The sequence below is a fragment of the Elephantulus edwardii genome, unplaced genomic scaffold (genome assembly GCF_000299155.1).
Source record: "Elephantulus edwardii isolate Elephantulus edwardi_28Jun2011 unplaced genomic scaffold, EleEdw1.0 scaffold00002, whole genome shotgun sequence".
NCBI lineage: Eukaryota > Metazoa > Chordata > Mammalia > Macroscelidea > Macroscelididae > Elephantulus > Elephantulus edwardii.
In genome coordinates this window covers 42401142-42414577 of record NW_006399752.1, presented here as the reverse complement: position 1 = coordinate 42414577, position 13436 = coordinate 42401142, and the positions used below count along the sequence as shown (strand labels likewise).

General features: G+C 49.4%; 1 protein-coding gene across 1 annotated transcript in view; it reads left to right on the top strand.

Moving 5' to 3' along the window:
* Window positions 1-13436, top strand: part of RIN3 (Ras and Rab interactor 3) — a 162871-nt gene that overhangs the window by 106407 nt on the left and 43028 nt on the right. Inside the window, exon 8 of the mRNA XM_006879209.1 lies at window positions 13156-13353. Within this exon, the coding sequence (XP_006879271.1) occupies window positions 13156-13353 (198 nt within the window). The remainder of the gene's footprint in view (window positions 1-13155; window positions 13354-13436) is intronic.

Here is a 13436-nt window from a genome sequence, read left to right as displayed (position 1 = left end):
CCTCTTTCTCCAGCAAAGCATCTGGTGGATTCGAACCTTATACCTCTGGGATTGCAGTGCAGCTTCTTGCCACTAGGCCACCAGAGCTCCCCAAGATTACATGTCTCAGAAAGCCTGTGGGGCAGTTCGGCTTTGTGAGTTGGAACCAAAATTGGCCAAGGGGTTTTGTTATTATAATCCCATCTTAATGGCTGAGGAAACGGAGGCCTGGGGAGGCAGAGACAGCTGCCCCATGTTGCACAGCACCTGATGGCGCTGGGCTTAGAGGACTCAGTGGTGTTCACGGCCATGGACCTGCTCTCTCCTGCCGCACCAGCTCTCCCCCCAGCCTCTCACCTGGTTTTTAAGTGTGAGAGCCATCCTTCAGCTGTTCCTTGGAATCAACACTGAACTTAGCCCCATGTGGTTTAATTGCTGCGCCCTTGGGCACTCAGAGCTTGGACCTGGGCCAGAAGACAGTTTATGGTACAAAGTCCAAACGACATGCCTGGGTGCTTTAAATTGACATCAGCGACACTTTCTGAGCACTTGGCCTTGCCTTCTTATGTAACTTGTGCCTGTATTGTAAAGATGAGAAAAGTGAGTCTTAGAACAGCCAGAACTGTCCACTGCACCCCAGGGGAAAGCAGCAGAGAAAGCTGACACTGGGCCGCTTGAGGACAGCCACTGACTGCTCCTCACTGCACCTCAGTGTTGTCTACAACAAGCAATGAGCATCCAGTCTCATGGCCAAGTTGAAGGGTAGGTGAGCTGCATCCCTTGGGCAGGTAAGTGGCCTCAATGGGAAGACTGGTTTGCTGTCCTTGCCCTGAGTGGCTGGGGTTCAGACAGGTGACCCGGGGTTCTCAGAAGTCTCTTCTCACCTGCAAAGGTGTGGTGGCCCCTGTGCCTAAGAACATGGTGAACTTGACCAAGCTGCTCCTCTTGGGAGAAGCTGCATGCTCTCTGGAGTAAGCATGCTCTGCCATCCTGGACCAAGGAAGTGGGGAGGAAGGTGAATGTCTGGGCAGCTGGTGGGGGTTCAGATTCTGTCCTTTGGCCCTTGTTTCCTTGGCAGCAGAATATAAGAGAAATTCGAGTTTCTGCAGCTTAGGGAGACCAGCGAACCTGTTCGGACCTAGAGTTCCCAGATGCTGAGGGACAGAGTGAAAGGGGCCTTCCAGATAGTTCTCCCCTGGCACTAGGGAAAGGCTTCCTTCACAGTCCTGCCCCAGAATAGATGGAGACTCAGAACTGAGAGCCTTTCCTACCACGGGCTGATGTGAGAAGAAACCTTGGTCCTAGGGCCCATCTTTCTCCAGCAGAGTCGAACTGCTGACCTTTTGGTTAAAAGCCCAGTACATTATGCACTGCTTCACCAGACCTCCCTGATAAGGGAGCACTCAGCTCACTGGCCCATTGCTGTTGAGTTAGAACTGACTCACAACTGACACCCTGGTCGATTTCTGAGGCTGTAAACCACACGGGAGGAGATTGCCCATCTATCTTTCAAGGGGCCACCTATAGGTTCAAAACCCCAGAGAGATATGAACTTTGGGTTAGCAGCACAGCTTCCTACAGACTAGGCTGCTAGAGCACCCAGGTAAGTGAGCAGTGGAGTTAAATATACAGAGAATAGCCTTCACCATGGGCCCCACCACACAGGCAACCAGTGTAGCCCATCATGCATGGCTCTGTGCAAGATTCTGTTGTGACAGAGATCCAGTCAGTACTGGTCAGAGGGGATTTAGTGAAAGGACACAGGGAGTGTCCAAGAAATGATGACCAAAGTCCTCTGTTCTTAGGGAGAAAAAGCAGTTGCTCCTCTAGCAAGCAGACACCAGCTTCATTCTTCCCACAGTCTGGCCTCCTCACTGACTGAGATTCCTGCTCCCATACTCCCAACTCCTAAGACTGATGAGACTCCCCCACCACCCCTAATTGCTATCTAATTATAGCTCTTCATTCAAATTCTACAGCTTTGGGGCTGAATCCCCTTGAGCCAAGTGTTAGCTTGGTATAGTTGGTGTATCAGGGAAAGCCAAAGGTACAAGGAGAGGCAAATGCATTGACACATTTACTACACATACATTATAGCATTGTGTTTACACACAGTTTTCATTATTTCATTGCATTTCTTTCACAGATGAAGAAATGGAAACTTAAACAGACCAATGGCTTACTCAGCAATAAAAAGGCTGAAATGCTCACACACACACACACACACACACACACACACACACACTACATTATTGTGTGTGAAAAGAAACTAGTCATGTAAAACCACATAATTCCATTCATATGAAGTGTCCAGAGAAGGCAAATCTGTAGAGGCTAAAAGTAGTTTATGATTGCCAAGTCTGGGGAGATTGGGGAGAATGAGGAGTGACTGTTGGTGGGTACAGGATTTATTTTGGGGATGATAAAAGTGTTTGTTTTTCATAAGGTTTTCCAAGGCCTATTATATTTTGGAAGTGGATGACCAATCCTTCTTTCTAGTCTGTCTTAGAGTACTGAGAATCAACAATGTCAGTCTCGAAACAAAGGTGCGTCTGATCTAAGTCATGGTCTTTGCAATTACTTGCTGTGCCTCAGAAAGCTGGACAGTGACTAATTCTCACCACTGGACTGATAGATAACATCATAATGTTGTTGTTAAGTGCCCTTGAGTCATAGAAAGCACATAGCGATCCTGTGCACTTGTGTAACTTTCATTGTTTCTCTAAGTTCATAGAGTTTCCAGAGGCAAGCTATTTCTGAAGTGGATGCCACTCCTACTCCCAAGCCTCTTTTAGTCTGGGAGCTCCACCAAACACTGTCCACAATGGGTAACCATTATCGCATTTGACACATCAGTGTCACAGTATTTATCATCACAGCAACCACGAGTTACCTCTGTACTGCAGAAAAATATTGAAGCTGTCAACAACTTCATCTTACTTGGATCCATAGTTACCCCTTGGTACCAGCAGACATACTGCACTGGAAAAATATGTGTACAGAGACCTCTCCAAATTATTGAGGAGTAATGATGTCAGCTTGAGGACTAGGATGCATCTCATTTAGGCCATGGTCTTTCCAATCACTTGCTATGCATCTGAGGGCTAGAGAATGAATAAGGATGACAGAAAAATTGATGCCTTTGAACTGTGGTGTTGGAGAATAGCACTGAACATCCCATGGACAGCCAAGAGAACAAACAGGTATGTCTTGGAGAAGGTGCAGCCGGCGTGCTCCCTGGAGGCAAGGAGGGTGGAGCTGTGTCTCACATACTTTGGACGTGTTGCTAGGAGAGGCTGTTCCTTAGAGAGGGACATGATGCTTGGAAAGATAGAGGGTCAGGGAAGGAGAGGAAATCAGTTTGTCGTCCAGCTGGATCGACACGGTGACTGCTGCAATGGGCTTTAATGTGTCCGAAGTGTGAGGATGGTACAGCACAGGACAGTGTTCAGATCTGTTCTTCATAGGGTTGCTATGGATTGTACTCGACTCGATGGCCCCTCCCAGCACCACCGCCTCAAAGAATGAACTGTGTTGTTGTAGGTTGTTAGGCATCATTGGGTCAGCTTTGCCTCAGTGATCCTGTGAACAACAGAACAAAACCCTGCCTGCCCCTGCTTCTTCCTCACCATCTCTGCTCTGCTTAAGCCTATCGGTGCAGCCTTTTGCCAGCCCATGCTGTGGAAAGGCCTCTTCCATTGTTACCCAGAGAGATAAAGAAGAGATGAGCTGGTTTCCATCACTGCTCTGCAACAGTGGTTGCACTCACACTTGGATGTTCTGAGCTTGAACTCCAGGCTCCTCCCCTCTCCCACACTGCTCTCTGACCCTCACCTCTCTCCCTTCACCTGCCTTACCTCCTGTGGAAGACAGCACTTTTATAAACAGGCGTGGACATGCTATTTTGGGAGGAAGGCAGTGAGACCCCACTCCTGCACCAGATCGCTTGTATGTGTGTGTGTTTTCTCTTTATAAAAGTCAAGTAGGTGTTGTGTGTGTGTGTGTGTGTTTGAGTAGCTAAACCAGTGAAACGATAAAACAACATGTAGTCTCATCTTTGTGGCAGGTTTTGGGTGTATTTCCTGCAAACCTTTCCCCAGCCCCCTTCCTTTTCTTTAATCTGTACACGTGCATGTGTTCGCGCCGCGCGCGCGCGCGCGCACACACACACACACACACACGCAGAGTTTAGCAGATTGCATCTTTTCAATGACTTTATCCGAACATATTTATGACTTTCAGTTTCGTCCTCAAGCCAAGGAACTAGCTCAGTGTGAAGGTCTTCCTGGGTCTCGGGCCACTTGGTGATTTTGCAGTGGTGACAACTTGAGGCCTTCACGTTTCCTGTCATTCGTGTCAGCACTTCTTTTTTCTGACATTCTACTCATTTCCTTAAAAATGCACAGATAGTAAGAAACATCCAGATAGTTGCCAAAGGCCTGCTGCTCAGATGGCACGCTGCCCTGGAGCTTGCAGGCTCAGCACCACGTGACCTTGTCCACAGCCATTCATTACTGGAGGGGAGAACACCCCGGAGAGGGGGTGGAAAAGCTCTTGGTCCAAAGTGCAGGTTGTGCGAGATGTAAGCTTGGGCGTCAAGAAGAGTTTATAAGTTAATTGGGGCAACAAAACTAGCTTACAGGGTAATTAAGCACTAAGCTATATGCACTAAGCTATATGCATGTGAAAACTGGATGGTGAACAAGGAAGACTGAAGAAGAATTGATGCCTTTAGATTGTGGTGTTGGTGAATAATAATTGCCAATACACTGGGAAAAATCTGTTATCAGGGACCTCTCCAGAGTACTGAGAAATAATGCTGTCAGTCTAGAGACTAAGGTGTGCCTAATCCAGGCCATGGTCTTTGCAATTACTTGCTATGCTTCAGAGAGCTGGACACTGACTAAGGATGACAGGAGAAGAATTGATGTCTTTGAGTTGTGGTGTTGGAGAAGAGTCTTGAACATATCATGGGCTGCCAAGAAAAAAAATAATTCTGTCTTGGAGAGGGTGAAACCAAGTTTCTCCTTGGATGCTAGGATTTTGAAGCTCTGTCTTACATACTTTAGGCATGTAGCCAGGAGAGACCAGTCCTTCCAGAGAAGGACATCATGCTTGGAAAGGTGGAGGGACAGTGCAGAAGCAGAAGACCCCAGATGAGATGAATTGATATAGTGACTGGGGCAGTGCGGGGGTGGGGAGGTGTTGGAATTAGTGAGACAGGCTGAAGACAGGACAGGTTTCAGAGCTGCTGTACATTGGGTCACTACAGGTCATAGGTGACTCGATGGAACATAACAACAACATACCAAAGTCCAAGTATATACTTGGAGTCAAAAGCAATTGTCAGAACAAAGCAAAGAAATACTTACTGGTTCAAAATTAGGAAGGTAGTGCATTGACGTATCCTGTCTGTATACCTTTTCAATCTATCTGTGGAATAGATCATTCATGAGGCTGAACTTTATAAGGAGGAATGTGGCATCAGATTTGGAGGAAGACTAATCCACAACCTGCGTTATGCAGATGACACAGACTTGCTTGCCGAAACTGAGGAGGACCGGAAGTGTTTGCTGAGGAAGGTCAAGGACTGCAGTCTCCAATATGGATTGAAGTTCAACATCAAGAAAACAAAGATTTTCACCACTGGGCCAACAGGCAGCACCATAATAAATGTGGAATAGATTGAGATTGTTGACAGCTTCAGCTTGCTCGGTTTCATAATCAACACTCTTGGCGCCAGCAGTCAGGAAATCAAATGATGAATTGCTTTAAGAGAATCTGCTGTCAGGGACCTTGCCAGAGTGCTTGAGAGCAATGATGTCTGTCTAGAGACTAAAGTGTGCCGGATCAAGACCGTGATCTTCACAATTACTTGCTATGCATCAGAGAGCTGGACAATGACTAAGGGTAACAGGAGGAGAATCCATAGCTTTGAGTTGTGGTCCTGGAGAAGAGTTTTGAACATACCGCAGATGACCAAGAGAACAAACAGGTCTTTCCTAGAGAGGGTGAAGCCAAGTTTTTCCTTGGAGGCAAGGGTTTTGAAGCTCTGTCTTCATACTTTGGGCATGTTGCCAGGTGGAACCAGTTCTTGGAGAAAGACATCATGCTTGGAAATGTAGAGGGTGGGGAAAAGAGAGGAAGATATTCAGTGAGATGAACTGACATAGTAACTGGGGTAATGAGGGTAGGTGTGTCAGAGATGATGAGACTGGCTCAGGACAGGGAAGGGTTCATATTTGTTGTGCATAGGGTCACTATGAGTCACAGACGACTTGACAGCACATAACAACAATGTACTTTGGTCGGTCAAAAGAACAAACAAATCCATCTTGGAAGCAGTGCAGCCGGGGTGCTCCTTGGAAGTAAAGCTGGTGAGACTTCATCGCATGTACTTTGGGTATGTTCTCAAGAGGAGCCAGTTCTTGGAAGAGGACATCATGTTTGGAAATGTAGAAGGTGGGAGAGAGAGGAAGATCTCCCGTGGGATGGCTTGGCACAGTCGCTGTGACATTGGCCTCGGACACAGCGGAGACTGTGCAGACAGGGTGAGATCAGGCAGAGTTTGGTTCTGTTTTCACTGTGAGCAGAGCTGATTCCAGGGCTCAACACAACAAGCTATATGCCGTTAATTCCACATGTAAAAGGAACTCAGAGGAAGCAGTGTTGGAAAAGCAGAGCATTTGCAGTGACTCTCAGTCTCAAACACGTGAAGTCTAAGTGTTTCATGTTTCACTCTGTTTAGAAAAGGCTTACATTCTGGGCCCTTCCAAGCTTGACTTTATTTTTTGTATGATCTGATGAGGAGTTTCCTAGTTTGCTAAAATTTCTTTAAAAACTTAAGGTTGAATGTCCAACAGCCCATCTTTGAGGGATTGGGGAAAAAGGGTTAGTCACTAAACTCATTGGACTTGTAAGCTGTTTTCATTACTTCTGTGACATTTTACTGCATTTAAAGTCCTAAGATCAAAGACTGCAACCTTCAATATGCACTATATCTCAGCATCAAGAAAATAAAAGTCCTCAACACTAGTCTAACAGGAAACATCATGATGGGTGGATGGAGAAAAGACTGATGTGGTCAGTCATCTTATTTTACTTGGATACATAGTCAACAATCATAGCAACAGCAGCCAAGAAATCAAGAGACATAATACATTCAGAAAAGCTGCTGTCAAATGACCTCTACAAAGTGCTAAAGAGCAAGGCTATCCGTTTAAAGACTGAGGTGCACCCAAATCCAAGCCAAGACATTGTCAGTTGCTTCCTATGCATCTGAAAAGGTTGGACTGTGACTAGGATGATGGGTGAAGGTTTGATGCCTTTGAGCTGTGATAGAGGAGAGTTCTGAGTGTCCCATGAAAGGCCAGATTAAGCAAGTCTGTCCTGGAGGAAGTGAAACCAGAATGCTCCTTAGAGAAACTCCATCTCATGTACTTTGGACATGTTATAAGAAGGCATCAGTCCTTGGAAAAAGACCTCATGGAGAGGATCAATAAAAGTGAGGAAGACTTCAGCCAGGTGGCTTGACACTGTACCTATGGATGGGTTCAAGAGAATGGCTCAAGATAGAGGAATCATAGTCAAAGGCATTGAACAACAACATCTGCCCTGCCACTAGCCAGGGGCCCCGTGAGAGGAGCCTGGGCTGCTTTTGTCATCAGGGTCAGCATCTCACATGAGCCAGGCTTTCAGAGGATTGTGGGAAGGGACACTTCTTAAGAAATGCACACTGCCCCGGCTTAGGAAGCCACAGGGCCTGTCTCAGGGCTAGAGGACGGCATTCAGGACAGTAGAGGATGAGTTGTGACCACACGGGTTGGCATGGCGTCATGGGGTTGGTGGCCACAGTTCGGCCAACCCTCGGATTTCATACCACAGAGTTCTGCTTTCTGCAAACTTCAGAGAAAGCCAGCTACTTCCTTTTTTTATCTTTTTGAGCCTAATGTCCCTGACAGCTGCAGTGTTTCCCTCTCTGGCCCCAGACCTTGAGATACAGCCCCAGGCTACCAGCATCCCCCATCCTTCAGAATGCTCTCAGTTTTGGGGTCTCCACTTGTCGGGGTGTCCATTAAACCAGCCTTAGGGAAGAGGAAGCAGGCCCCCATACAAGCTATTTCACTGAGCCCCGCTGTCTGAGCCACTCCAACCGACCAGCGTCCAAAGACATCAACCATGTTATTTTACTTCCAGGTTTCTGTCTCCAGGTCTTGATAAAGGTTTATTATAAAACTGTGTTTGTCTTCTCAGGCAGTTGAAGGAAGTCATGGGCTCTTTGTCGTCTCAGAAAACTCAAGGAAGACCTGAAGGTGGGGCTAGCTGGCTCGGGAAGAAGTGAGCGGCAGACAGAGGCATAAAGACTTGGTAGATTAGAAAAGATACTGTTGTGTTGTTAGGTGCTGTTGAGTCAAGTATGTCTCGTCGTGATCCTATGAGCAACAGGTCTGGACCCTGTCCTGTCCTGTGCCTTCCTCACAATCTCCGACACACTCGAGCCCATTGCAGCAGTCTCCGTGTCAATTCATCTGGTTGGGGACCTTCCTCTCCTTTGTCATCATCCCTCTACTTTTCCAAGCATGCTGTCCCTCTACAAGAAATAGCCTCTCCTAGCAACATGCCTGAAGGATGGGAGACGGAGTTTCATCATCTTTGCCATCAAGGAGCACTCTGGCTGCACCTTCTCCAAAGCTGTGCTCATTCAGCATCCATGGACTATTCAGGACTCCTGTCCAACACCGCCGTTCAAAGGCATCAGTTCTTCCTCTGTCATCTTTATTCATTGTCCAGCTCTCAGACACATAGCAAGTGATGGGAAAGACCATGGCCGGAATCAGGTGTTCCTTAGTCCTCAGACTAACATCATTGCTCCTTAATAATCTGGAGAGATCTTTGACTGCAAACTTCCCCAGAGCAATACATCTCCTGATCTCCTGACTGCTGGTACCAAGTGTGTTGATTGTGGATCCTAGTAAGATGAAGTCTTTGACAGTTCCAGTCTTTTCTCCATCTGTCGTGTACATAGACCAAGAAAGCAGTAGTTTGAAATTGGGAAAAGTGTCTTTTCCTTAGATCCACATTCTCTGGTAGCCGCAGCCAAGAAATCAAATGATCTGTTGCTGTCTTACTCAGATCTGGTGCCCAGGATCTCCCTAAAGTGTCCTAGAGCAAGCTGTCACTTTGTGGCCCAAGGTACGCCTGACCGGAGCCATGATGTCTTCAGTCCCATCATACGCATATGCTCTGGTGGCTTTAGTGGTAAGAAGTTGTGCTGTCAATGAAAAGGCACACGGTTCGAATCCACCAGCTGCTCCGCAGGAGAAGGATGGGCAGTCTCTTCCCGTGCAGTTTACCGCCTCTGAAAACCCACTGGAGGGTCAGCTATGGGTCACTCTGAATCAGTGGTTACAACCAAAACATGTTTGTGAAAGTCGGACCAGGAGAGGAAAACCACAGAAGAGTTGATGTCTTTGAATTGTGATGTTAGTTAGAAATATTAAATATACCGTGGACGGCCGAAAGAAGCAGCAGTCCATCTTGTAAGGAGCATGGCTACCAGGCCACTTAGAGGTGCGGAGGGGAGACTCATCCTCACCTGCTTTGGGTGTGCTATCAGGAGGGACCAGAGCCCACAGAAGGACAGACATCGTGCTGGACAATGTAGAAGGTCAGCGACAATCCTCAAGAAGATAGACTGACACAGTGACCACACACAGTGGACTTATGCCCAGCAGGGATGGGGAGGCCGGCACCGGACCCTATCGTCCATGCGGTCAGGACTGACTCGCTGGCACCTCGCAACAGCCCAGCCTCCTCCACCTTCACTCACGTCCTGTGGAACCTGGGAGGTGAGCATCAAGGACCTCACCTGTGAGCCAACCCGGCTGCCTGCTGCTCTGTTCTGGGCAACTTCCCAGTGACTTCACTGGGCCCATGTCCACGTGGACATACTGTTCACACACTTAATTGCTAGGACTAGAGTCCTTGTGTGCTTGAGAGCGGGCCACCAGGAGGGTGGCCATCACAGTGGGGTCAGGAGCTGCCTTTGACAGCAGACCACGGAGCTGGGGTGTCACTAAGGCCACCTTGTGCAGGTCCCGGGAAAGCCTGGACACACGGGTTATGGCTGTGATGGACCAGGAACTTTTCAAGTTGCAAAAAGTCAGATGGACGTTGGTCATCCTTGGTGCAGTGAGGGCAATAGGCCACAGCCCTCAAGCTTTGAGGGACGATGTCTCTACCAAGGACGGGGAATGGTGAGCTGGCCCTGAGCCCATGACAGCCCATGCAGCTGGGTGGGCCACAGCTCACTTCCCATCAGTCAATTCCTCACAGTTCACTTTCTTTACCGCCATCTCCACGACCCACCTTTCCTAAGACTTGTTACCAACCCCCAGCACTGGGTGCACGCCACCCGGCCACATGCTGATGTTGGAAGAGCCGCTGACATGGGAAGTGTCGTAAGTTCCTGTGAAGGAAGCCGGAACCGCACAGCGCTAAGCACCTGGGCCTTGACACGACACAGGGGTTGAACATTTGAGCCTGAATGGGTACTGGTAGAGCAGAGTTTAGGGCCTGATTGCTAACCAAAAGGTGGGCAGTTTGAACCCATGAGCTTCCACAGGAAAAAGCTGTGGCAGGCTGCTTCCTTAAAGACTACAGCTTTAGAAACCCTAAGGAGATCTTTTACTCTACCCTCCAGGGTCACTAAGAGTCTCAGTGGACTGGGTGGCAGTGGGGTTTTTTTATCTGGCAGCATGATGATTAAGCAAAACGTTGGTTGATGGTTGTTTTTAGATGTTGTTGAGTGTGACGCATAGTGGCCCTATGAACAAGTGTGAATCCTGTCCTATCCTGTGCCGTCCTCACCAGCTCTGACACACTCGAGCCCATTGCTCCAGTCGCTGTGTCAGTCCACCTGCTTGAAGGTCTTCCTGTCTTTCGCCAACCCTCCACCTTTCCAAGCACAATGTCCCTTCTCTATGAAATAGCCTCTCCTAGCAACATGCCCAAAGTATGTGAGATGAAACTTTATCATCTTTGCCTATAAAAGAACTCAAAAAAAAAAAAAAAAGGGAAAGGGGAAAAAAGCACAACCCAACCATTCTGGCTGCACTTTCTCCAAGATGCATCTGTTTGTTTTGACGGTTCATGGGGCTATTCTCCAACGTGGACCCGCCAGTGTACTTCAGATGGCCCGGAGACCACTGTAGCTCGCTCAGGCAGCCCTCTGTAAGGAGCAGTGTCCAGCCTGTTCATATCAGAGATAAAGAGCAAGGTGGGTGCTTGACTTTAAAGAGGAACATGTCAGCAGGAAAGCCTCCAGGACTATTTTGAAGGACAATTCAACTTGAAAGAAAGTTCACCACCATAATTCAAAGACGTCAGTTCTTCTAGTCATTCTCACTCTGTATAAGCAGAAGGTAGGTAGTTCAAACTCACCAGTGGCTCCATGGGCAAAGCAGCTAGTCTTCTGCTCTCCTGAAGATTACTTCCTAAGAAATCCTGTGAGACAGCTCTACTTGGGCCCAGTTCAAATCCCAGCTCCTTCACCCACCAGCCCCATGACCATGGGGCGGCTCTCCTCAGGGCTGGTTCAGATCCCAGCTCCTCCATCCACCAACCCATGACCGTGGGGCGGCTCTCCTCGGGGCTGGTTCAGATCCCAGCTCCTTGACCCACCAGCCCCACGACTGTGGGGCGGCTCTACCAGGCCAGGTTCAAATCCCAGCTCCTTGACCCACCAGCCCCACGACTGTGGGGCGGCTCTCCTCGGGGCTGGTTCAGATCCCAGCTCCTCCATCCACCAGCCCATGACCGTGGGGCAGCTCTACCAGGCCAGGTTCAAATCCCAGCTCCTTCACCCACCAGCCCCATGACCATGGGCGAATCATGGGCTCCCTGAGTCTCCTGTTCATCAGGAAACCGGGATCAGAGTTCAGACCGATGCGTAAGCTGGTGGTCAGCTGTCAACGACACAATCCACGGAAGGCACACAGCCCCCAGGCTGATGCCAAACAAGAGTCTGATGTATGTTCACCATCACTGTCCTTCGAGAAAGTTCTGGCAGCTTTCTCACTGGCATGTCCATCCCCGCCAAAGCAAAGCACCTGCATTGCTCTCCACCTCTGAAAATCACAGGCTGGATAAGAGCTGGGCGCCAAGCTCCTCTCTACAGAGGGGTGGCTCGAGTAAGCCTCAGGGCTCTGCCGGCCGTCTGAGTTCAGTGTGCAGTCTCTGTGCCTTGTGCTGTCCCTTGAGGAGCCTGTGAGTCCATCTAGTTCCCAGTAGGGGCAGTGGGTCAGTTAATGCCATGCTGGTCGACCTCTTGTCCTTTCAGCTCGGCTCTGTCTCTCACCTAGTCAAGCCTGGTGCTGAGTCAACCCCTCCTTGGGGACAGGCCCACCAGGGGCTCATGCAGCACCCTTGGCCACCTCAGAGTCTGTGAGTGTTGTGCTAACAGAAGAACTTCGTCCCCCACACCTTTGCTCAGCAGTGTGGTCCCCTGCTCCTCTCTGGTTCCCCACTTCGGGACACACGGGGTAGCTTTTTATTTGAGCGTCAAGACTGACCTGAGTCAAAATCATTTTGCAGTGATGGGAGGGGTTGCTGCTTGGATAGTAAGTCTGGGTTCCCCCTGGCCATAATCCAAAGGTTTATTTTTTCCACCACACACTCAGATGGGATTTACAGTCCCTCAAGCACTTTCCCCAGCGCAAACTGACTTCTCTTTCTAAAGCCCATGGTGTGGGTACTGCCTTCACCCCATTTCAGAGATGACTACATTAAGACCTAGAAAGGTTGGGTCTACCACCTCAAAGCACCTGCTGGGCAAATCTGGGTGCTTCTCATCCCTCTGTCCCCCATGCCTGGCCCAGCGTGCTGTGGTGCCACCCAACCCCATTCCAGGGCCCCCCTAGCGTTCTCATACTCTGGATGGAAGCTGTAGCATGTCCCCTTGATCTCACCTCCCGCACCACCCCTGGGCTGCTGGGAGTCTCTGCTCATTGGGGCTTCCCCTCACCAGGCAGGAAGTGGTGGGAGAGGTTAGATCAGCCCAGGAGGGAAAAACAACCTCCCACAATGAAGCAAACGTCTCAGGGGCCCTGCCCCCACGCGCCCAGCACCACCCCAGGTCCAGCCCCACTGACCGCCTGGTCGGCTCTGTCTCCACAGGCTTCTGGGACTCATCGCTGAACCCCCGGCAAGCAGTAGGGAGCCCAGCGGATCCCCCCAAGGACCTAGCCCCCGGGGCGCCCCCAGCCTCCAGCCTCAAGCCCACCACCCATCATGAGAACTGTTCCTGCGAAATCGAGCTGGCCGTAGGCACTGACCGCCTGTGGTTCGTGAACCCCATCTTTATTGAGGACTATGGTGAAGGCCAGTCTTCAGACCTGCCACCTTCAGGGAGCTGTCCTGTGAGCCCGCTGGTTGCCACCCCAGACGCTGCCTCGCCC